We start from the raw sequence: 26,322 nt of genomic DNA, 5'->3' as shown, positions 1-26,322 counted from the left end.
ATGGAGGGCTGCTCCCAGGGTGGCCCTATCAGACTCAGGGGGTGTGAAGTGAACTGGCCCCTGGCCTAAGTAACCAAATGGAAAGTGGTATCTTTAATTATTTCCTTCCCTTTGCAACTGTCTAATTGTTCACCTGTGAGAGATAAACTAAATAATGAGGGGCACACCGAGGAGGGAGGAGCTAGGCAATTATCCTCCTACCCAGAAGATAAAGTCTTTTTTCTTTTCTTTTTTTTTTTTTTTTTGGGCACTAGTTGGCAGAATACATAGCTGGTACCCTTTTACCTTATGGTTTCCCCATAGTCGAGCCAGTCCATTGGGATCCACTATCCGGAATATTTTGGATTCTTTGTCCTCCCATCGGATGAAGTTTTCGTACCGGCTGTCAGAAAGCAACTGATAGACGTAATCCCAAAGCAGTCTACAGTCTACAGAGGAAAAGGGCAAAAAACCACTTTTGAATAGGTTTCCTGTTAAGGCACTAAGAGCAAGAATCAGAAAATAATCAAGGAATCCCTTCTGCCTTTTGTGGATTGGTGGTCTTTCTTATTTCACGGTGAGGAGACCAGGGCCCAGAGAGACCTGGTGGATGGTGCAGGAGAAAGATGACCTTTGACCTGTAGAGGTCTAAGAGACCATCCCCACCAACTGCCTCCCTCCACAGATGGGGACGCCGTGACCTGGAAGAGGAAGCACCTTGTCCAAGGTCATGACCAACGACTTGAACTTGAGCAGAGCTCCCATGAAAGACAGAAAGCAAGCCAAAAGAGGGGTAACTCTGGGTGGGCGTGGTCCAAGGGCGAGAAGAGAGCCCCAGAGTTCCAGGCACGCAACATGGTCTGGTTGGTGGAGCTGCATGATTACTCTGGGGTTGGAGGCCGTATGGACAGAGACAAGAAGATCGCGGCAGGCTACCAAGCAGCAGAAGAAGAAGTGTGCTGCGTGAAAGGCTGTGGGGAGGAAAACTCTACAGTTTGCTACGACTGGGCGCGGTGGCTAGCATGGTTTTCAAAAGAGGACAGATATTTTCTCATTACGGCCTATTTGGGAATTCTTTAAAATTGTTTTCTCATAATGAAATCAGGGTAGAAAGGAACCAAAGTAAAAAAGAAAATCACTTTCCCCATTTGGAGGACTGACATTCTGTCCATCACTTGGTCAGGCCACAAGTATTTATTAAGTGAGTTAATACAGGCCAGGCACTGTGCTGGGCCTCGGCTTGTGGGTGTGGGTTGGCATATTAAAAAAAAAGACACAGACTGTACCCTTTTCCCTTGTTCTAGTGTTTTCTGGATGTGCCGAAATGGTATGTGGTTTGCCCTCTGGCAGCCCTGGAGAGGTGGATGGAGGCAGACGTGTCCTATCTAGGTGTGCTTTCTGGACCAGCATCCAGAGGAGAGTAAGAGGCTCTGATTTCCAGGGGTTCACTGCTGATCCTGGGTGCCTCGGCAGGCCCCAGCTGGAAGGGCGGGTAGTGAAGGATCAAGGAAGGAATTCTGTACGTGGCTCAGCATCTTCCTTGCACCCTTTCTAATCCTTGGAGGCCCCAGGTGCCTGGGATTCAAGTTCCGGGTCTCTCGCATGACACCGTGCTGACTTCCTTCTCTTGGGTGAGGCCTGGCACACCTGGAGGGCAGTGTCTAATCGAGACTTGGACTAATTCAGAGCCAACATGGTCACCTCCCAGGGAATGAAACACACCCTTCTCGGGAGCCTTTGTACAAGGGCATTGAGTCAGGTCACCTTGGGCGAGTTTCTTAAATCTCCCTGAGGTTGTTTCCTCATATACGAAACAGGAATAACATGTCTTTTATGGGATTACTGCATGAACGATGGTGCAAGTGAAGGGGAAAGTCATGAACACAACAACAACGCCATGTACCGGCTGCCATGAGCAGGACCGTGCTCATCCTCCACCAGCCTGGCTGCACTCGGCCCTGGTGCCCTCGAGGGAGGCAGGTGCCATTGCTATTGCTATTTTATGGATGAGGGATCTGGGGCTTAAAGGGCTTGGTAATTCACTCCAAGGCCACAGTGAGTGAGTGACACCTGTGGGGGTCCAGGCTCTGCACCACTCTTCCTGATGGTTAACAGATAAATACTGTAAAGTTTTTGGACTTTCCAGAGCTGAGTTGCAGTCTGTTCAGCGCAGCCTTGCTGCAACCCAGCCTTTTCTCTGAATGGCAGAAGGAAATGTGGCATTTTCGAAGAGGCTTCATCTTTCAAGAAACTAACACGAAACTTAAAATGACCATAGCCTTCCCCCTCACTCCCAATTATCTGGGTCCAAAGATTAATGGGATACACAAGTTACTGTATTTTAGAACAGGACAAACTGTTCTCTTCTTGAAGCAAAGACACGGCATACTCGGGGAGCTGAACCCCATTCTGGTGACAGAGGCAGCCGGCCATTCCTCTTACCCCCTGTCAGCCAGGGAGGAGAGAGCAGGGGGGTCATAAAACACCTGGAGAAGTCAGCGTCACACTAGTGCAGGCTGAGAAGAATCTAGCTCATTATGAAGGCACTCGTCGCAGGATGACTCTAGTTGCTAGGCAGTGAGATCGGCGGCGTGTCTTAACCCTCCTGTCCCCTCCTGGTCTCACGACATTTTTACTGCAGATGGAACACAGGACAGAGCTGTGGACTCAGTGTCTGTCCTATTGTCATATGGCAGACGTTTTAATTTCCCCTCCATCACTTCCACTGGGAAACGTCTGACAAAACCAAACATCCTTACACAAAATGCCAACAAATTAGAAGGAACAACGAAGGGGGTTTGTGTGTACAGCTCCTCTACTGCTTCTCCACAGGGAGACCACGTCCGGGGCAGAGAGGCTGGACAGCACCTTTGGATTCAGCTGGATTGGGACTGCGAGTCTCTGAGTCTCTGGAGTATTCACTTGACTAACAATAAAAAGACTGTCTTTAGCAGTTTGATATAAAGAAACCGTGCCCACAGGAAGGTGAGGAACATATGGCTACTCCCCTCACCTCTCGGCCCACTGGGGCTAAAAGCATGAGGTGGACGGTCCTTCCATCCCCACGCTCATGTGCGCTTTCCTTGTTTCTGCGGCTTCTGTCTTGCTCTGGTGGTTCACTGCATTTCCCACACATGGGAACCAGACCATTTCTCCAAGTAAGGGCTTAACGCGCCCTGGGCTACCATGCTGGCTTTTCAGAGGCCTCAAACTCGGAACTTTATGTAAATCATTTAATAAAAGAGATCTCGAAAGTTATCTGCTCTTTGGTTGGTGAATGAAGGGGAGGGCTTACCAGAGAACAGACTCTACCTATATGTTTCAAGAACATTTGATTCTTGCAAACTTTTCCCTCTCATAAATGTGAAAATAACCCCAAACAAGCTGCCAATTGATCACTCTAAATGACATTTAAACCAGCAAAGCCAACGTTAGCTGAGTAATAAAAATATGTTGACATTCAAGACATATTGGATTACTCAGTTACTAATAGAGGTAGCAACAGGAATTCTGTGGCATAAAGCAGTTGTTTCAAACTCAGAGTATAAATGACTTTTATAACACTATTGATTGTTTTGTTTCTTTAGTTAAAAATTATTCCAGATGATAAATATAAAGGACTGACCACAGAAGATTTCTTTTTTCATTTTCTTTTCTCTCTCTCTCTCTTTTTTTTTTTAACAATTGAAGTTCAAGCCATTGGGGTTATTTTGTTTTTTAAGATTTTAAGGAAATAAGAGGCAGATCCTTTTTAGTTCGCTAGATCCTCTGGAGGTTATTTCCTGCAATTTTTCAGTTCTGTTGAAATCTACATTTGCACAGATACAATGTTCTCTGATCACATATATATCATATATATACACATATATTACTATATGATAAAACCCACCAAATTCTATAGATACAAGAGTATCCTATTATAAAATGCCTGACCATGCATGTGAAAAAATTCATGTTACAAGGTATTCATTAATTTTAAGTGCATTTCTCTTAAACTAAAGGGTCTTCTGTATTAAGGCACGTGGGTATTTTAAACAAATGTCCATTATCTGGATTGTCTCTTCCATGAGAGGGAGTTTAGAAAAGGGTTTAGCTCCAGTGAAGTGCCATTTTTCAGCTGCAGAGAGAACATTCTCTCTCTTTCCTGCTGGGTGAGGTACCTTGGGTATCCACAGCTAAAAGGCATTGTAAAAAATCCCTTCCTGTGGTTAAGGAGAAATATTTTCCCTCCCACGTCTGTCTTCTACCAGACTCATTGTACATGCTACCGGAGCAGAGATTGCAAAAAGATGGGCAATTCACACATAACCAACATGGTTTCTAATGAAAAAACCATGCCAGACAAAACTGAAGTTTAAAAATCTGAGTGGGCAAATCAGGTTATTGACAAAGGGAATGTTTAATGATGGTGGTTAATCAAAATTTTGGGAAAGCTTCTGAGAAAGTAATTTTATGTTGTTTCAACTGCCCAAATGGAATTTTAAATGAAGGTCTGCCAACTGAGTTCTGTGGGTCTGATCATCAACTCATCAGACAGTAAGTGTCCCTGTTTCATTTTTTTCAATTTACTGAAAAAATTAATACATTTTTGTCAAGTTCAGCAACAAAACAGGTAAGTAAAATACAAAACAGAAAGCTGCTACTCTGCTTTATAGCAGTGGCTCTAAACAAGGGGCAATGTGTTTCAGTAGGGAAGGAAGGTATTTCGCAATGTCTGGAGCTAATCTGGGTTGTTGCCACGGGGCTAGAGGATGCTACTGGCCTCTAGTGGGTAGAGGCCAGGGATGCTGCTGAATATCTTAGAGTACCTAAGTCAACCTCCTCCTTAACCTCAGAGAATCATCTGACCTGATGATCAAGAGTGCTAAGCTTGAGAAACTCGGCTTTTAGAAACACAGGCTTTACAACATGCACAGCTCAGTCCCCCCGCCCCCCCCCCCCCGCCCCCCACATCCCCGTCGTGTCCTCAACTCTACATCAGTCATTACCTAGGAGCACAAAGTTGGGAAATCCAGTGCAGCCAACTCTGTGTCGATACCCAGAGGTGTGTTTACAGTGTGGGCAGTTGTTTGTGCTCTGCTGAGGCTTAGGAAAACAGACACCATATGTACGGGACAGCAAGATGTACAGGGAGAGTCTAAGGTGGGGAATGCAGATCTCAGCTTCCTGACTCCATGGGGGTGAGGGCAGGGCAGGGGGGCGGGCACAGGGACTGTAACTGCCAGGGAGGCTGGCCCTTTGCATGTCTGGTTTCATGAGTTGTGGAGTAACAAAACAGGTAAGTAACATCCAGATAAAAAGTTGCCACTCTGCATGAGAGCAGTGGCTCTACACGAGGGGCAATCTTGCCCCGGAGGGAAGCAAACGCTTAAAGCTTCAGCCCCCAGCTGGAACCTCGCAGGGCCTGGCCCCTGCTTGGCTCAGGTGGGGGCAGCCTGGGAAATCGCACCCCTTCCTCCTGGCAGTCACACTGTATTACAGAAATGTGTGTCCTTTACACAAACTGGAATTTCCAGTCTCCTCAAGCTCCTTCTATTATTTTCCGCTCCGCCACTGTAGCTGTTACCGTTTTATCGTTTAAAAATGCTGTCCTGAGACTTCCTTCTCTCTTAGGGCTTTTTGATTTCTCAGTAGTTCACAGTGAAAATAAACGGCAGTGACTCAGCCAGTGTGAGAAGCTGGAGCCACGTGGGACATTCCTGAGCAAAGCCTCCGAGGGGAGAGGGAGCGCAGAAGTGAATCTCCAAGGAGATAAAGAAACTAGAGCACCTCGAAGGGGTGCCCTTTGCAGGCCACAGGCCTGCAGGGTCAATGCCCCGGCCAGCTCCGGGTGGGTAGTGGGGCTGCTGTACCTGCTCTTTCCCGTCATTCTCTGCAGCCCTGTAGCAGAGCAAAGAGAAACAGGACAGAGAAGGGACCTTAGTGCTTGGTAATTAGCCGACTGGTGCTGTGTATTTACATATTGTCTCATTAGTACTCCGAAGCACCTGGAAAATGGGTATTAGTATTCTCATTATGATGGAGAAGAAAAGCAGACCTCAGGAACAGTCAGCACCTTTGCTAGGACACAAGGACTGGATTCTATTCCTGCTTATTCCCAAGTCCATGCTTTCCCAAGGGCCCACACTACTTCCTGGGGAACACTCCAGGCCAGCTGTTGACTGGGACCCTGCGTCAGGAGCCCTCTGGGGTTGATGTAGGATGTGGGATAATGTAGCTCTTCTAGCTGGTACTGAAACCCTGGGCCCCTTTGGTTAAAGGAGACATCCCACAGTACTGTCCTTTCCTTCCTCAAAACAGACACGGACATACCTGTGGGCGAAGGTGCACTTATGTAGGTCCGCCTTACCACCAAGGCCCAGGGAGGAAGCTCATCACTGTCACACTAAACCCTTTAGTCTTCTCTTTTATAATGTCTTTTTCCCCTCAGGGCTGCTCCTGAGGCTCATTAAAAAAAAAAAAAAAAAAGTCCACGAGCTTCGTTTGAAACCATGTCACCAGCACTCAATACCGCTCGGGAGGGAGCAGGGATGGAAGAAGAGGAAGAGGAAGGAATGACTTCCCCTGGTCCTCGAGTTCCCGGGGACCCACCTTCAGCTGCTTACTCTGGAGTCTCAGGCTTATTTTTCCTCAACTGATTGAAGATTAGAGGCTTCCAGGATTGAATTTCTGTGCCTACAGAACTCACCCAGTCAGTCCAACCAAATCAGGAAAGTACATCGTTTTAGTCAGGTGACAAAGAAACTGGACAGGAGACTCCATGTTTCCTTGATTAGGATCCTTTTGTTTCTGCTGAAAACGTAACCTTGAGAGATAATAAACTTATTTTTGAAAGTCCTTTTAAGGATCTGAAAGACTGCTATGACGTGTGTGGCAGGAGGGTTGGGAGTGGAGGGAGCACATGCTGGGGGGAATTTTAGGTCTTATCCGCAGCAGGATCAACCAAACAGTGGTGTCCTCACAAACCATGAAGAAGCTCGTGTTTGCAAAGAATATCGGGAGACTAAGCAAAAGTTGTGCGATAAGCACCAGAAGAGAAATCGTCTCTGTTTGGATGGGTCATGGACCTGGGACAAGCAAATCCGTTCAGACCTCTGAAGTCCCCAAGTGTGCAGCAAATGAAGGAGTAGGAATGGATTATAAACCAGTTTGCTTCCTTAGCATATTTTTGGATGAAGACCAACGAGGGGATGAGCAGACAGGAAGTTTGGTAACTCAGGTTTTAACGGAATGTTAGAACTTTAAGAGAAAGCCAAAACAACTTAAATTTTTCTTTTCTTAGCTGTCTATTGCGAAAACCAAAGTAGGAGCTTATTTGGTTTGACAGCATAAAGTCAGGGGGCTATTGCCTTAGGTCAGCAAAGATACAAAATGTGGCATTTAGAGACACTATACCTATCACCTAGGAAAATGCCTAGCACAAAGAGAGATACATGATCAGTCTGGAACAAATGAATGATTTAACTCCACCATCCAAGTATGCAAAGAAACAGTTTCTTTCACTTAGCTATATTCTACTTTTGTTTACGATGTTACTGGAACTACTCGGGACTGGTCTGGGAACAGCTTACAGTCTCCTCTCTTATATCACTTGTTATTGTTCCTTCTACGTGTTTGAGGCTCGCCTCATCCTCTAAAGGGCAAGGAATTCCTTGAGAGCTGGGACAGCGTTTTCAACTTCCACACCCTCCAATTTGCCTACGATTGCCAGCATACGGTACCCACTGTAGACACGAGTCCACAGTGTCGCAGAACAGGGGGCAGCGAATGCTTCCTGTCATGTTGTCTGCAAATATTTCGACTCTGCTGGCTGTACCATCTCTCCTGTTGGCACGCAAGAGCAGCCACAGACACAAAGTGATCGGGTGTGGCTGTGTGCCAATAAAACTTGATTTACAAAAATAGGTAGTGGCTGATTTGGCCCATGGGCCCGAGTTTCCAATCCCTGTTCTGGACTCCCAGGTCAGAAGGAAACACGTGTCTTGGAAAGAACACTGGACGAGGCTCCAGGCTGGACATTGGATGTGCCCGAATCTCCTTTCCTTCATCCGTACAACCCGCTTCTGGCTTTGAAATCACGGACCTCTAAGAATGAATGTCAGTATATACTTAAAACATGACTCAGGGCATCACCCCGTGCTAAGCCCATCACCTTATGGTGTGCGCTGCTAACAGACTCTTTGGATGTGAAACACATGGGCAAGGCACAGGCCAGTAAGACTTTTGTGGGCGAGAAAAGGGCTAGAAGGTTCACAGATGCTATCCTGACCCCTACTTCCTACCACCGCCCCCCCCCCCCCAAGCAATAGCCTCATGAGCATAACAAACAGAAAACAGGCCCAGAAAGAAGCAGTTTGTTCACTCTTACCTACACCATTGGCTTCCCAATAAAGTTTGAACATAGGGGTCTTGTTTCATTGTGTTTCATGTTAAATTTTCTCCCATAAACTGTGGCTATTCTAACTTATTAACCTCAACAACAGTTCTTCTTATCCATTGAAAAATAAGGGGATGCCTTTAGAAATAAGTTACATGTTATATTTAAATAGATCTAATCTGTGGTTTGTATTTAAGCCATTACCTCCGAAACTTCTTTATTGATGATTTTAATTTCCTATAAGGCCTATAAGGCCAATACCTAAGCAAACTATTGTAGCTTTGCACCTCTAAATTGTATGCTACATCTCAATTCTGAGAAATTAAAAAGTGAGGGAAAAACAGAATAGATGAAATAGGGAGAGATTTTTAATGGACTTGGATGCCCAAGATTTATATTTCTACCTGTTCAGGATTGCCAGAATTTTAAATTGTACATAGGAATTACCCAATGAGCTCGACCCTTCTAAACAGAATTTTACAAGAATCTGAGCTGTCCAAAATGACAACTAAAAGGGTAGGAGTGAGGGGACAGGGATATCAGGAGCCTGGAGTTGTAGCAAGGAGGGTTAGAATCAAGACCAAGTGTTGAATTCTAGACTTTTTACCCTTCCCATTTTCCCCTAAAGATGATGGATTTGGTTAAATCCGATGCTGGATTTGGTTAAATTAGTTAATACTTACATCTGGAGATTTTTCAACCTTTGAGTGTATCATTAGAGGATTAATGATGAATAATTTGAGGGGATTCTCTCACCCTGAAGGAGTTAATGCATTTCCCAAAGAAAAGCCTAGATTCCCCCTTTTGTGTGTTCTTGAGAGAGCCTGGGCATCCGTGGGTACCAAGGTCCATCACTGGGCTGGTATGATAGTTGACAGAGTGTCTTTGATGAGCCTACATCCATCACTGAGCAATTTTGACATTCAGGAATAATATTTAAAAAAAAATAGTTGCACAATTTTTAAGAAACTAATATTCTAATATTTACAAATCCACTAAACAAGGGAGAAATAACTCTGAATGTCTAAATAACATAACTTTTCTGATATATGGGCTTATCTTAGATTCCTAGGAAGTCTGTGGTAAGATGGCATGACAGAGGAGGTGGACGGGACAGAGGAGGTGGACGGCTTCCCTGGCTCGGGAAGCCAGGTTCCACGAGGGCAGCCCTACCAGCCGCGGCCAATGGCACAGCCGTGACCGTCCCATTGAGCCCATTACCCAACCCCTATTTGACCTTTGCTTTCTGTGGCTCTGTCTCTTCCATGACTTCCCCAGTTCAAATGACCTTCCACATAAGAGGCATATTGCAATACTAAGAGCTGTCCTGAGAATTATAAATAAGTAGACAGTATCTGCAAAACGTCTAGTCCTGTTGTACAGACCAAGCAAGAAACAAGACAAGAAAGGCATGTATAGACAGGAAAGGTCTGGCCTGGGAAACACAAGACAGGTCCTTTATATTCTTCACAGTAATATCCTGACCCCATCCTCTTTTTTCTAACAATCTGCGGAAATTCACATGTTTTGCCTAAGGTGTCTGTCTCTTTATAAATCCCCTGATTTTTCTTCTTTTCTTTTCATGGTTTCTTTTTTTAGATTGAAAACAAAACCAAAACCATATATACATACACACACACACATATATAAAGGCAGAGAATCCCAGTGTAGTCACCGCAGCTAGTCTTATTTTATGTACACCACCCCCTCAAAACTCACCCCCAGTGCTGTGAGGATCATTCTCAATCAAATCTCGGACACAGATCATTTCATGTTTCACAAACATAGAAGTCCTACTTCTTTGGCATTTCATTTTCTGGATTCAACATTCCTGATGTAAGTGATTTGGGACACTAAAACTGAGGCAACATTGGAGGTACACTAGGAGCCAGAGAAACATTTAGAAACCAAGAATTTAAACAAAAAAGGGACAATGAGTCAAGACAGAGGCAGTTAATGTTGCCTGTAGGACTCTGTGCTGTCATGCTGTTAGGAACACCACTCCTTCCTGGGGCTGGCCGGAGCTCTGTCCTCGGGTGCTCACTCATGGAGGAAGAGGGCACTTCTTGCCTTGCCCTGACCAGGTCTGACTTTTCCTGTCTCCGTGCCTTCCTTCCGCTACTGAACACATAACCACCTTCAGCACTGAGCCACGTCCCTGCAAAGCCTCCCTCCATTCCTCTGGTCCAAATTTCCTTCTCTCTGCTTTGCTCCCACAGCACTGAGTTATCCTAATACACAGTCAGTGCTCAATAAGTGCTCATGCACTGGATGAATGGGACACAGGACGGACTTCATTCTGCCTTATAGCTTAGTAGGTGGTTTTCACATCGGTCTCTCCCATGAAATTTTAAATTCCTCAAGGAAATAATTGTGTTAAAGCACTGCTCTGTCCTCCTACTTCCTCAAGCATTTACCTGTGCGTAGTGGGTGTTTGAGAAATGTCTCACGAATGGAGAGATGCTCCAGGAAGAGAGTTACCCTGGCCATGTGGCTGGAGGGTTAAGTGTCTGGAGAATGACTTCATGTAAATTACGGGCAGACTAGCACAAATACAACGTGTAGATTTTTTTCTCTGGTTTCCACTGGTTTCTTGTCTTAGGGAAGCAAATGTGGGCTTGTCATCATAAAAGTAAAAGAATTCGGGAGTGGTTTCCTTCGTCCAAATGACCCAGCAACACCTGCCTCCAACACCATAATCGTGTTTTTCTCTCCCACCTTCTCCCAAGGTGAAGGCTACATTGAGTTACTGCCCATAGGATGGAATTACAGGTCTGAATCGGAGACAAAGGTTCTTTATGCTGTGTCTGGTCATTAATTAGCTGCTGGAAACGTCAAGACAGGGCCATTAGCATGCTCATAAACCTTTTATTTTAAATGTTTTCGCTTAGCCATGATTCTGATGTGACTCTCCTTGTACACTGGACGTAGGACATTTGTTTCTTAACATTTCTGAGGCTCATTAACTACTCCATCCCAGCGGCTCATTAACTAGCCCATTAGGGATTTCACTTCATTCAGGCAGAAGCCTCCACTTGCCCTCACAGAGCCTTTGCGGGCGCCTAATTGGGAATGGTGTGAGGCCTGCTGCAAGGCCGGGGAGAGAGCGAGGCTTTGTCAGGTCCCCCCGGACGATGGATGGGCGGCGTAGGGATGCGCTCACCTACCTGCTATTCTCCCAATGGGCATGGCGTGCTCCTCGGGCGGGGAGACGGACACCATGATGTGGTTCATGTAGGCCAGGTCTTCCCGATGCGAGAGGTTGATGGGCTTCCCTTCCCTATGCAGCCCGTCCTCGGAGAGCCTGGACTGTTTGAAATCCACGGAGTGCCGGGGGTTCAGGATCAAGGGGTGCATGATGGGACTGGGCATCAGCTGGATCACACGGGTGCTCTCCTGCCGGGGGCTCGACGGCTTCTGGTGGGGCTCAGAGGACGGCGGGCAGTGGTTATTCTCCATGGGAGACACTGACAGGGGGTAGGACTCCTGGTGGTTGTTCTCCTGGTGGAGCCTCGGCCCCTGGGCCCTGTCGGCCGGGGAAAGGCGGCGGATCATGTTGTCCAGGGGGGACCGGAGGGGCCGCTGCTCGGGGTCGGGAGAGGGCCGGTGATTGGCTGTGACAGGTGATCTAGACCGGTGCAACAGTTCAATGGTGGGGGGGTTGTGGTGCACGTTCTCCACTGGGGGCCGTGGGGTCCTCTGGACACAATTATCTGTGGAGCAGAGGGAGAGACAATCACTGACCCCAGTGAACTGTCAGGAGAGGGACCCCACCGCGGTTCGAAAGAGAGTGAACAGTGAGTGAAGCCTGGGCGTGTGCCGGACAGACCGTTTGTCCCTCGAGACAGAGTGTCTTTTCCACTGCTTAAAAAAACAACTGAAGTGCGCATACTTGAAATTCTTTTCCTACAGTAGACAGGCTAAGAATGTCCACAAGCATTCCATTAAGCACTTACTAGTGACTTGTGAGCACAGGGATGCCAAACCTGTGTTCTTTAGCTTTGGCTTTGGTTACTTGACTCTTCAACGTGGCTTCTGGGGTCCTTAAGGGTTTCTTTCTAGAAGCTTTCACTGACTTACATTTCCACAACTAAATGTATATATTCTCTACCTCTGGGACGTTGTTATTGGTCTTAATGATACCATTATTTCTACTACTACTAAAGTAGCTACTATATCCTTGGTACTGGGTTATGTTGTTTAGAATGTATCATACTCCTCAGTAGTAGATTCTAATACCAGTACTAGTTCAAACGTGATAAAATGGGAGGCATAAAGAAATTAAGCAACTTACTCAAAGACACACAGCCAGTGAGGGAACGAGACCCAGACTCCAGTAAGATTCTAGAATCTAGGTACCCATTATAGTATCTGCCACTTTGCTATACGTAGAAGCCAAGGGGAAAAGCGATGGGAAAACCTGCTTTAAGGATGGACAGTGGGTCTCATTTACAGACTGGCAATCTTGTACTTGAAAGAAGCTTTAGGATCACTTGGTTTCTGAGTGCACAGACCCTGCAAAAGCTCAGAGACAGGCAGAGGTAAGTAAGGAGAAGGAGGGAAGGACATCTCCAACCCTGCCTCCATCGTATGCCACTTGAACTTTCAAGCTGGTGACAGCTGAGCAGGGACAGCATCGGGAACAGAAGCAGTCCTGTGGGCTGGGTTGTGGGTGGGTTGGGGGGGGCTGGCACACACGTGGCTTTAGGAGTCCCTACTTAGGGGGAGGAAAGATGAAAATCTGCCTACAAAAATGGAGTTTTCTTCAGTGCCTCCCCCTCATCCTAATGAGGTTTCTCTGGCCACATCTGTTCCCAGAGCTCTCACTAAAGGATGCACATGCTTTCAGGTCTTTGTTCTGGTCCAAGATTTGTCCATGACTCTGAGTAAAGCAAGTCAAAGATACCTCTCTTTGTCCCTTATGACAATATCTACATGAAGAACACATAAATGGACTCTAGGACTCTGACAGGGTTAGTAAACAGAGACTGAGCTGGTAGTGTCTTAAAGTTTTACACATGATTAACAGAAAAATGAGGACTCCTCTGGATCCCAGTTATGTGAAACAGTGAATGTGTCATTCACGATCACTAAAAGAGCATCTGCTTGAAGGCAAGGGTTTATTTTGTAACTGCTGTGTAACCTGCTGCCAAGAATTTAGAAGTGCTTACCTGTTGGAATAGCTATCGGTGGGAGACTGGCTTAATCAATGATATTGTATCTCTAAAAAATGGAGGATCAGGCAGGTATTAAATGGAATGAGGAGTGTCTTAATATTCCGCCAAGGACTGGTCTCCAGGTTCTATGATTAGGTATACAAAGCCAGGTAAAGTATTTTGGTATGCTACCACCTTTCTGTGATAAAGGAGAAGCAAATTCCAGTTTCCAGAATGACACAATGGCTTGTATCAAACTAACCTTCCTACATACAGAAATGATGGAATCCGGATACAATACATTTACAAAAGTTATTTGAAGGTGCTGGAGAAAACTGAACAGCATTTTATTCTTGAAAGAAGAGAACCGCACAAGAGAGATCCAAATTTATATAGCCCTGGGGGTTTTCCCCAGTCCCTGTAGCAGGGGGCAGCTGGAAAATGAACCAGAAGTTGTGTAATCTATCAGGGAATAGAGTATGGGCTACCAGAATGGCAAAAGATCAAGAAAGCAAATCCTATAAAGGGGAGAGCCTCAGGGAGAATACAGAAAGTTCCCTCAAATCCCTAACATGTGCTCCTGTACAGCATATGTGCAAGGTGACCTCTAAGGAGCTCAGTGGAAAGCAACAACTGTATGGCTGAAAGATAAGAGCAGGAACATCAACTACTGGCCATTGTACTGGAGACAGAATTGAGAATTTGAGTCCTAGCAACAGAGGCTCTGCAAACACCTCGGGATGCCTATCATCCCAGAACAGCCACACCTTAGGAGTAAAGACTACGTCCAGGTCAAAGGGATTTGCCTGAGGACTATAGGCAAAACTTAAATAGATCTGCCCTAACCAAATGTTAGACCAAGCTTCTACAAACTCAAGGTGACTGGCTAGTCGTTTACCTGCTAGAGCAAACCCCAACATTCTTCAGAGGAATATAACATAATCTAAGTCTCTACAACGTATCATCTATAACGTTCAGTATTCAATAAGGATTCTTGGGACATGTGAAAAAAAACCCAGAAAAATGTGGCCCATAATCAAGAGGAAATGCAGTCAACAGAAACAGACTCTAAGATCACCTAGATGTTGGTATTAGCTATTAGAAATAAGTGTAATCACTTGAAGGAAATGATGGTCATAATGAGGTATAACAGATGGAGACTGTCAGAAGAGAAACAGGAACTTAAGAAGAAGACTCTAATACTGAAAAACACAATATCTGAAAGGTTGGACTGGATGTACTCAACAGCAGTTTGGAGATGACAAAAGGAGGGGCTAGTAAATTTGAAGACACATCAATAAAAACTAGAAACAAATAAATGAATAGATCCTCAGTGACCTGTGGAACAATATTAAATGGTTTAATGGACATGTAATTGAAACCCAAGAAGGACAGAACAGAAAGAATGGGACCAACCCCTTCCCAACAACTCCCCACAAAAAAAACCCCAAAACTGAATAATGACCAAATGCTCTCGAAATTTGGTAGCAACAACAACAACAACAGGAAACTTAAAGATCTAAGATGCTCAGCAAATAGGGATAAATACAAAAGCTACATCCAGGCCTTCAGAGTCAAACTGCTGAAAACCAAAGATAAAGAGAAAATCCTGGGGGCACCTGGATGGCTCAGTGGGTTAAGCCTCTGCCTTCAGTTCAGGTCATGATCTAAGGGTTCTGGGCTCGAGCCGTGCATTGGGCTCTCTGCTCAGCAGCGAGCCTGCTTCCCCTTCTCTCTCTGCCTGCCTCTCTGCCTACTAGTGATCTCTCTCGCTCTGTCCAATAAATAAATAAATAAATCTTAAAAAAAAAAAAGATAATCCTGAAATCAGTCAGAGGGGGAAAAAAGATACACTGTGTACACAGGAAAAGCTATACTAGTTGTGGCTAACTTCTTTTTTAAACAGCTAGAGAGAAAGCGAGAATGCATGCAAGCATGTACACAAGAAGGATATGGATGGAGACCCACAGACTGAAAGGGAATTAAGAGATACATCAATCATCTGCAATGTATAGACCCTTGTTTGATTCAAGGAAACTGTAAAAGCACATGTGAGGTAGTTGGAGAAAATGTAAACATTAATAAGACATTTGATGATATTGAAGAACTGTTAGTTTTCAGGTGATATGATAACTTTGTGATTACAATTTTATAAAGGGTCCTTCTCTTTTCAGACCTGTACTGATATGTTTACAGATGAAACTATGTATCTGGAATTTGCTTTAAATTAATTCGTGATCCTGAAGCAGAGAGTATGGGCACAGAGGAAACAAGATTGGTCATGAGTTGATCACTGAAGCTGGTGATGGCTACGTGGTGGCTCATTAAGTAATTTCCTCTAGTTTTGCCTAAGTTTGATATTTTCCACTATAAGAAATGTTTTTCCTTTTTTTTTTTTTAAAGAACTCAGTCAACCTTGCAAGGATAAAGATTAGGATAACAAGTACTAAATTCTTCACTTAAACCCAAATGCAAATAAATGCTTACAGGATACGGTCACTGATTAGGCCCATATAGTACATTTTAATGCCTGAGATCATGAGCATGATAGAAATGACCTACCATCTTTTGGGGATGAGGGCAAGTTTTCTTTCCATGGCTATGACGGACCTTAACTCTGCTGTCCCCCAAAACGAATTTATCTCTTCTCTGTCACAGAACACGATCATGATAAGCAACTACCTAAGACAGCTGTGTTTTCAAGTTTTGTGCATTTTCTTCTAAATGCTATTTACAGACTATCTCCCTTCACTTAAAAGCTTATTAAGGTTTAAAAATGCTTAAGGTTGATGAAGACCATGTACCGAAAAACCCTATTTCCTGAATCCATTTCCTGTCTTACAAATTTCAAAACAGACACAGGCGTTGGCCAGGAGTCTGGTCACGTGAAGGCTCTCTTTGATGTGTCGGGCTTCAAGGCTCAGGGTATGGGTGTGCACTCGGGGCAAGCCTTAGGAAGTCGGGGTGGACTCTGAGAGGAAGGATCTCCATGCCAAGGGTAAAAGAGGAACTGATGTAACGTCCTGGAGAGATTTCACTCTCTGTTCCTGCCCAGATCTTTGGGAACAATGAAGGAAGGAGACAGAGCTCTGGATGATCCAACTCAGATTTTACTTTTGACTCAGGGTCCAGGCAGGAACAGGACTTGGAGAAGCTTGATTTATTTACTTCTCTGCAGACACCACTCAAAGAGGAAGTACTTGATGAAGTTGATAACATTAATGGTAGAGAACTGGATCCAAGGGTATTTAATTCCAGGCTCCTGGTGGTCTGGGCACAAGCACTGTCAAGGCTGAAAGGCCTGCAATGAGAGCTTCCCGGCTTTGTTTCAGTTTGCAAAGCATGCGCCCACGTACGGAGTAGGCGCTGACGTTCCTACCCTGCTGCCCCTGTTATTAGAAGTTGGCAGCAGCATGTGGAAACTTATGAGACCAGAGCCGGCAGGCAGAGAAGCTCCGGACACAGGAAATGCACTGAGCGGACAGTGGGTGCATTAAATCCCCCAGATGTAGGAGTCTTCTGTCTAAAACAAGAAGATTTTTTTGGTCTGGCCTTGATGTCTGGGTTTGTTCTTGGTGAATTGCCCAGCTGGAGAGCTGGGAAATTATCCACATTGCCCTTGGTCTGAAGGTCTTGATATGGGAGGGAAATGCGCAAGAAAGAGGGAGGGTAAAGCCACGCGTGAAGTAGTCAGTGTGGGCATGGAGAGAAGTGGGGAGAAGGACCTCGGACTACTAGGCAACCCGTTCTGGTTGAAAGTGTTTTCTAACCCCCAAACCCTTCTCTTTGTGGGCCTCTTTTAGATACGAAAAAAAAATCCTTTCTTGCCACGAAACAGCCCCAAATAAATTAGGGCTTTCAGTGTGAGGATTGCAAAAAAGGATGCCTTTTCTTGTCTTCTTTCCTTTTGCTTATTAGGAAAGTTTGTCTATTTGAAAGTCATCAAAATTTGACCCAATTTAATCAGGTTGTAAAGAATGAATAACTAGTAAACTTAAACCAACAAAAACTGCCTTTGGTTAAAATCGTGGGCTTTAAGTAGGAAATATCCAGGGTAGAGCAAAGGCTCAAGCTTCTAACTCACAAAGAAGGATCACATTTCCCAGGATCACATTTCCACCACCTCGCTTTCCCTAAGGCCATGGATGGTGGGAAGAGTAGTTAGTCCGGGAGATGCAAATCAAGCCAGCAGGTAATTTACTCATCGGCCTCAGTCCACCATGTTCCACATTCTTCTGGAAGGAACCACTTCCCAGCATGAATTTGTAAAAGATTAGTGGGAACCACAAACAATACAAAGAACTAAATGCTCTAGGCCTTCAGCTGCAGTTCAGAACAGACTTTCTACACACACTTAGGTCCTGTCCCCAACCTGTGATGGGGTGAATTGTGCTTCCGGCCTCATCCCACACCCCTCAATCCATATGCTGAAGTCCCAACCCCCTTGTACCTCAGAATGTGACTTTATTTAAAATAGGGTCATTGCAGATTTCATTACTTAAGCCAAGGTCATATAAGAATCAGGTGGGCCCCTCATTCAATATAACTGGTGTCCTTACTTAAAGAAGAATTTGGACATGTAGACAGGCACAGACTGCATGGTTGGAAGGGGAATGTTTTGCCACACAAGGATAATATTTTGTAATATGATATCAAGGATATCGCAGTCTAATGGAGAAGGCAGACACATTAAAAACAAAACAAAACACACACACACACACACACACACACACACACACAAAAGGCAATAGGTGCTGAATTAAGAGTCCATCACAGGGAGTACGCCATGTGAAGGTGAAGGCAGAGATCCACCAGTCAAGGAACACCAAAGATGCCTAGCAAACCACCAGAAGCTAGGAGAGAGGCCCAGAACGGATTCTACCTCCCAGCCCTCAGAAGGAACTGACCCCACCCTTACCTTGATCTTGGACTTCCAGCCTCTAGAACTGTGAGACAATACATTTCTGTTTAAGCCCCACCCCCTTACGGCCGCCAAAGCACGCTAATACACCCCCAGCTCTGCCCCACGCTCCATTTCCATGAGGTTCCACTGAGACCCTCCAGTGACCCTCTGCCTGCCCATTCGGCCCACGCACTTCAGCAAGTTGCCAAGGTCCCTGCATTCCCTGGAGGGCCCAAGAAGAACAGCACCGGGGCCTGCAGTCTACGATTCACAGATATATGAGCTCGTCACCAATAAACCCCAGGTGAGCTCCTGGTTTTAGAAGCACTTGCTGAAAAACGGGCTGAAGGCAACAAAGTGGGTGACTTGCAGGACTCTGCATCTTAATCTGTATTCCTGGGGTGGGGGGCGGGCGGGGGGAAGACAGCCTCCCGGTGTTCTAGCCTCGGCCAACAGCTCAGTGCCAGAGAGCCCAGGAGCAAGTCTGCCCGGCCTCGGTCTCAACAGGGGCCGCGCAAGAGAACTGAATGAAGAAATCAATGGGCCCGATTTCAAATGAGCCAGTTAGACCTGTGGGGTAAACCTTGTGAATCATTTATAAGGAGGGGCTCAGGGTGACAGAGATCAGTGGGAGCCCTGGAGAGGGGAAAGAGCGAGATCACAGAGGGCTTCCTGTTCTGGAGGTGAACCCAAACTGCCCCAGGCCCCTTATCTCAAAGGGCTCAGACAGCACTTCCCCAGGGGAACCAGGAAGTTTCTTGAAAACTTCCTGGCTACCTGGGGAGAGTTAGTCATGCATATTAGGGATCTCTGGCGCTGAAACTTCTGGCTTCAAGGAGCTAGCTAGCGCCTGGGCTAAAAGCAGCCTCTATGGGACTGGAGGAAGCCAGAGGAGGCAGGAAAGTGAACGGGTCCTCCCTGAAGCACACTGAGGCCCCCTTCTAATGGATGAAGAGGCTCTGGCCATCAACCCAGGGCCCCCACACTTTCCCATCACAATGAAATGCCACATCTGGGGACAAGGGTCAGAGGGTAAAAGGTCATACTGCCCCAGACTCTGAAATACAGGAAGTGAGGCAGGAAGAAGAGGCCCTAGAGAGGCGTGGAGGAGTTAGAGTGGAGTAGAAGTGGGGAGCGAGGGGAAGTGGTGGTACCTCGTGCCCTGGGGAAACAGGAAGTCAAGATTAGGGCCTGGTCTTAGTCTGCTGGAACCTCATTATCTCCAGCCAGATCCAAGAATGCCTGAATTGAAAGTGGGCACAAAAGGTTAATCTTAGGGTTCTTGCGTGTGAGAGGAGACACACGTCTCCCAAAAGGGTCATGGAGGGCCTACCGTGTGCCAGGTACTGCAGGGTACCAAAGCATAAACACTGCTCCTTTTCAAAATGGCTGGGCCCCAAGCTGGGCACTTTTGATGTTTTCCCACAGAATGGAACAGAGGGACCTGGTTCATCCATGAAGGAGAGTCCTGGTATCACGGCCTGGGTAGGCAGCGGGCCCATCCGACTTCCAGGACGCACACATGCGGTGTTTGCACAAAGTGCACTTGGTCACGAGAATGGGAATAGTTCGGAACACTGGGATTGGAGGTAGGAAATAAAACCAACCACTGCACAAAAACGTGAATATTCTTAACACTCCTGAACTGCACGAAAGCTTGAAAGTGGCTAAGGTGGGAAATGTTTTGTGTCTTTAATCACCATTCAATATTGTTTTAGGTTTAAAGACAAGACGAAGGAAAAAATCTCAACCCAACAATGGTGAGAGATACCAAATAATGGTAAAGAATAACATTTAGTGAGTACTTGCTCTGTGACAGCTATTGCTCTGAGGGCATTTTCCATACTAACGCGATTCTTGTATCAATCACATTCAAAAAGTACTGACATTATCCTTCTTTTCTGGGTAGAAACTGAGACACAAGGAAGTTAAGTAACTTGCCTAAAGTCACACAGCCAGTAAATGGGGGAGCGGGGATTAGAACCCAAAGCGTGTGTGCGCGTGTACACACACAACCCCCATTATGCTCTCTGGTTCCATCGTGCATTATAAGACTAACATCAATGTCAAAGCCCGGCCAATGGCCTCCTTGACTTTTTGTTTTTTTTTTTTTTTTTAATATTTTATTTATTTATTTATTTGACAGACAGAGCACAAGCAGACAGAGCGGCAAGCAGAGGAAGAGGGAGAAGCAGGCTCCCAGTGGGCAGGTAGCCTGATGCGGAACTTGATCCCTGGACCCTGGGATCATGACCTGAGCCAAGAGCAGACGCTTAACTGACTGAGCCACCCAGGTCCCCCTCCTTGACACTTTAATTGTCAATATGATCCCAGCAAGACTAGAGATTCAAGGAAGTTTTTACAACCACCTGTAACAGGTTGCCTGGATCAGCTCCAAACTTTATCTACTCTGGTGTCTCTTTAGCAGCTATACTGAAGGATCAGCTCCCAAGGAGTGACCAGCACCCAGCTGGTTCCCAAGGGGGAGGACAGCCTCTGCTCTCAGAAGCCAGTGCCAGACTCTGAACTCACATTTCTCATGGGCTGAAGTATTTTCTTTACCGTAAGTCCATTCATTCAGAGGCAGTCACAGATTCACAGTGGGTTAATTCACTCCGAATCAGCATGAGTTTTTGACACTATGAATGGCAGACGTACACTGGTGTCTCCAAAGTCATCTTTGATGGGGCACCTGGGTGGGTCAGTTGCTTAAGCGTCTGAACTCTTGTTTCGGCTCAGGTCATGATCTTGGGGTTGGGAGATCGAGCCCTGTGCTGGGCTCCACGCTCAGTACAGAGTTGTGCTTGGGACTTTCTCCCTCTCCCTCTGCTCTTCCCCTGCGTGAGTTCTCTCTCAAATAAATAAAATAAATTTTTAAATTTTATTTATTTATTTGACACAGAGAGAGAGAGAGATGGAGAGAGCACAAGCAGGGGGAGTGGCAGGCAGAGGGAGAGGGAGAAGCAGGTTCCTTGCAGAACAGGGGAAGCCTGATATGGGACTTAATCCCAGGACTCTGGGACGATGACCTAAGCCAAAGGCAGTGGCTTAGTCAACTGAGCCACCCAGACACCCTGAAATAAATAAATTTTTAAAAAAGTGATAATTGACCTTTTTGCTAGTCTGTTTAGATTTGCCAGGTTCCAGTACCATGAGGCAGAAAAATTATAAGCAGGTTTGCTGGCATCTGCCATACCACACCCTGGTCAGGGGACCTGGCTTGGCCTCTTAATCTCCCCAATTCCATTCACTGCTCCGTATTTTGTCCTGTTTTCAGGGTGTTTGCACAAAACAGATGAACAAAAATGTTATTTTGGTTGGCTCATTCCTGCTGCAATGGAATGAACATGGGCATGAGAGCTAAGTGGACCCAGGGCTAAGTCTCAGTTTTGCTACTCGGTAGCTGTGTGATCTGGAGGCTCTTAGCTTTTGTCTCCTCATCTGTAAAACCGGGATAACAGTACCTTCTTTATAGGGTAGTTATGAAGATGAAGTGATCTGGACACCTAAGAGCTTAGAACAGGGCCTGGCACACCATAAATATTAGCTATTACTTTGTTCCTACGAAGCAAATCCACACACCTCATCTTCTTTAATTATCTCATTAAAATTGTGTAAGATTTCCTTCCTCCAAAGCAGTCTTTGGGCACTTGGATTTGGCAGTAGAGGGGATTGGGGATGGAGGGGAAACATTTCCCTCAATAAAGCAACCCCAAAGATGAAAATCCCTGGGCTATCGCAGAATGCATGGCACCTCCTTGCTCCCCACAAAGAAATGACTCCTCTATTCTCTGGGCCATTTCCATGTATGGCTGGATAGAGAACTGAGGTCTGCTGTTTTGGTGCTTGAAGGTTCTCACTATCATCTCACTTATGATTTCCATGTCCACCAAGTGACAGAGCTCCCCGCCGAGCAACACATGTGTCTTCAAAGGGTATCCACTGTTGCAGAAACAATCATGACACTGCGTGTGTGAATATTTCCAAATGAAAGTGATTAAAAATCACCTCCCACTCTCTTAGATAGACACATGAGAGGGTGTGTCTAGAGAGCTGATGTATATTATAAGGGGGTCCCCCACAGGGGTCCTGGGATGAGAGCATAGGATCAACACGACTCTTGTTCCTTCGCTCTATGGACTGGAGCCTGTCCAGTCCGACAGGATAACTCTGTGGAGCTGGCCCCATTTGGAGACTAGCTCAACTGGAAACATATTTTGTATCGCTCAGTGAGCTTTTAGGGAATCATATGCAAGTAGCTTTAACACCAGTAGGGCTACTGGAGATCGAATATATACTTAGGGGCCAAACCTTTCTTGTAATTATTCCAAAGGAGCTAGAAGTAACTGATTTTAGAATCTAAGGTGTCAAAAGCAGTTGATATTATAACTGTGGGTGACAAAATATATTTATTTTATCATCATTTGCTGATCTGTAATTTCTAAAGATGTTTTACCTCCTCATTTTGGTGAAAGAAACAGTATCATTTTTTGGTTTTGTCTCCTTCCTATAAAACTATCTACCTAACATCTAACTCATTCATATTATGCAGATAAAATGAGGCATAACAATAAAAGAAAAGGAATCCACTTGGATTTTGGTCATGAGATAAAGGGATGGTGCCAGTCTTGGTTTGACCACTAACAGGGGTAATATTACCAGCAGGTCCCAGGAAGGTGAGACAAGGGAGGACGGAAGAGATGTTTCACCGATTCTGAGCAACACCAAGCGAAACACACTTTAGATTTTCCGGATTTTAGTTGCCCAAGGCCCTAATGGTAGGTAGAGAATGGGTCCATTCATCTTCCGATCACCCAGAGAGACCCAGACTTTGGAGGGAATGTAGGATTTGGGAGTGTAGGAGATCTGAGAACATTTGGTCTAAGCCCTGTCTCACAACTGGGGAAACTGAGGGCCAGAGAAGAGAAAGTCTGCCCTTACGCTTTGTTCTGGCAGAATAGAGGATTCGAGCCTGGTTTCCCAACTTCCAAACCCCATCCTTTAAAAAATATGATCGAAGCTGACTGTGCCTGCCAGGTGGTCTGGGGTGGTTCTGCTTTGTGCCTATTGCCTGGCTTACCTGCTGGAGGAATCCTGTCTCCCTGCCACAGTGGCTCGGTATGGGTGAGAGATTCCAAGGCTGCCTTCCTTGTAGAATACTGCATTCTATTCTCAAAAGTCAGTTAGGGAAGAGGGTGCCCATGCTGGTTCTCCTAGACCTGGGCGGTCAGTGGACGACTGCTGCACCCCAGGCACCACACGGTTTCAGAATCGTGTACAACACAGAGATTAACGACTGTTTACAAAAGAAAGGGTAACTGGCTTTCGTGGGATAGCCCACCTCACCCTTCAGAGTCTGGAGGGGAGCCTCGAAGCCACGTCCTGGCTCCGGGCACTGCCACACGGCTGCCTGAGAGGACGGTGAGATTTCAATGTCAGGCACTCACAGGGGCTGCGTGGGGAACTGCTGCTAGATTCAACAAGATATGTTTGGACTGGGATCTCAATTACCATTGTGAAATGATGAAGGTCTGAACCGGTTAAGTCAGTGGCCGTGATGAGGGGCAGTCGCGGGGAAGGGGGTAAATGAGGCTTTGTCTTTGCACACGTCCCTCCGCATGCCTCACTGGGCCAGGCCGCCGAGGGGCCACGTCTGCTCTCCTCTGGAATGTTCCTGCTCTCCTTCCTGTCATATTAGCTCTGTGTCAGGTCAATGAGGGGCCACGTCTGCTCTCCTCTGGAATGTTCCTGCTCTCCTTCCTGTCATATTAGCTCTGTGTCAGGTCAGTGGCAACACACTTTTACAAAGGACTGTGCCCCCAGTGATGTGGAACAGACCCCAAGGGACAGCATATTCAATGTGTATAATCTCACGTTACAGATTTTTTTTCCCCCCAGGATCTTTCTGTACGTTCACAAATGTCCATATTAGTGTTCTACCATTCACAAGGAAGTGGCATTAATTCTACAGACCGGTCACGTTGAGCTGGATAGTTTTTCTTTTTGGTGGAGAAAAAGGAATGAGGTGGAGGTTTCTGGAAGTAGGGACCTCGTACTGGCTGATTCTCCTCTCTGAAGGGTCCCCTTGTCATCACGGGTAGTCGGGTGACAGGTGGCCTGTGCATGTCACCTCCGTGCCCCGCACAGCTCTTCTCCGCTGATACCATCCAACAAAGACCTAAACTTCCTTTCTCACGTGTCCACCTGCTCACCTGAGAGAATGCGCCGTGTCTAAACAGGCATGGATTCTCCGGTCTTGAGTCCTGGCTGATGGCTTTAAAGAATGGTCTCTGAGAACATGCTACTTTTAAGAACCGGCTCTGAGGCTGAGCTCACTGGTCCCCAGGGTGATGAAGCCCTTGACTTTGGTCTCATTAGCATCATCCTTTTACCTACGGAGTCACCGCCACTGACATCCTAACGCTCGAAAGCATACAAAGCTTGTTACGGCACACGAAGCAGCACATCTGTATTTACTTGGTCTGAGGGTAGCTCTGAGAGTCAGCCTGGCTTTCTCTATTGATTAGCTCCTGCAAACGAGAACACCAACAAACACCTACTTCTGAGTCAATTCAAGGCGGAAGCATGTGCAGTGAGAGACCGTAAGCTTCCAAATGCATTTGGGAATAAAAAGAGGACTAGGAATTCCAAATGGGATTTTTTCTTTTTCTTTTTTTTTTAAAATAATGAGTACAGGAGAGAGAGACAGGAGGACAAGAAAAAAAAAAAAAAAAAAGCCCAAGCCCATCACACACCTTTTGTATCCAAGGAGGCAAGCTACATAATATGATTCTTGCCTTAATGTCAAGCTTCAGTAAACCCACCTCCTCTTTTCTGGCATAGATGTTGGCTATTATGCAAGCCGGAAATGTACATGGCAGGAAGAGTAAAAGAACAGAGAAACCGAATTGGGGGATGGTGGGAAGGGGAGGCAGCTGCTAAATTAAGCAAGGGTAAAGCCGGGGGAAGAAAGGATGAGAGAAACAGGCAGGGAGCAGGCAAGAGCCACTCGTTTATTCTCCCTCACGAAAGCAAGGGGGCCTGCTGTGAGCCACTTGGCACAAGGAAAGGATGGCGGTCGCCCGGAGTCAGGCTCTCTTTTGTGAAGTGTTAATTAAGAAAACAAATAACTTCTCATTTTTTAATTTGCCAACAACAAAACAAAACAAAAATATGGGCCCTGCTCTTGAGGAGGCGCAATCAATGTAAGGAAACACCCCAAGGAACCAGGCTTGGAGGCCCCGAGAAATCCGGTCCTAAGAGAAAGGACACATTGAAAAGTGTTACTCTGTGTCCCCAGGTCTGTTGTTTAACCCAGCAGCATGCAAATGATCATCACGCTTCTCGGAGGCACGAGGCATCGCTGCACCAAGGAAGATTTTGAGAACCTAGATCTGCACTCAAACACATGCTTTGGAATGATGTCCAGAGGCACTGTTCAAGTCTGGTCTTTTGTTTCTGTTTCCTACCGGTGTCTTTAGGACTGCTGGGGCTTACCAGGCACATCTGACGTAGGCACCTAGGCTGGGCACATTGTAAGAAACCGCCTTTGGTGCACAAAGCAGGAACCCCTGGTCCACCAGAGTTCACGGGCTTTGAGTCTGTCTTGCTCCCCCAGCTTTTATTACACTCTACTCACAAATTTTCAAAGACCCCCCTCCGCCATTACTGTCCTTCATCAAAGCCCTCTCCATTCTGGGTGCAATATAACCGGCTTGGACTAGCTTTGCAAACGCAAAATGTTGATCGCTGTTGAAATGGGGGAATGGCTCACAGGGGTTTATTTATTTCATCCTATCTATTTGGGAGAAATCGCTCTTGTTTGACAGTTTCCAGAACAAATGTTGTGGGTGGGTGGGGGCGATAAGCCTGATAACCCAATTCATCTGAGGCCTCTCTTACTTCAG

General features: G+C 46.0%; 1 protein-coding gene across 4 annotated transcripts in view; it reads right to left on the bottom strand.

Annotated features, from left to right (window-relative positions):
- ETV6 (ETS variant transcription factor 6) overlaps positions 1-26,322 on the bottom strand; it is a 232,327-nt gene that overhangs the window by 5,878 nt on the left and 200,127 nt on the right. For all 4 annotated transcript variants that reach the window (XM_059402612.1, XM_059402614.1, XM_059402613.1 and 1 more), the window contains 2 exons: positions 11,524-12,069; positions 286-428 (listed from right to left, as the gene is read on the bottom strand). In XM_059402612.1, the coding sequence (XP_059258595.1) occupies positions 286-428; positions 11,524-12,069 (689 nt within the window). The remainder of the gene's footprint in view (positions 1-285; positions 429-11,523; positions 12,070-26,322) is intronic.

This window comes from Mustela nigripes, chromosome 6 (genome assembly GCF_022355385.1).
Source record: "Mustela nigripes isolate SB6536 chromosome 6, MUSNIG.SB6536, whole genome shotgun sequence".
NCBI lineage: Eukaryota > Metazoa > Chordata > Mammalia > Carnivora > Mustelidae > Mustela > Mustela nigripes.
This window is presented reverse-complemented; position numbering and strand designations above follow the sequence as displayed.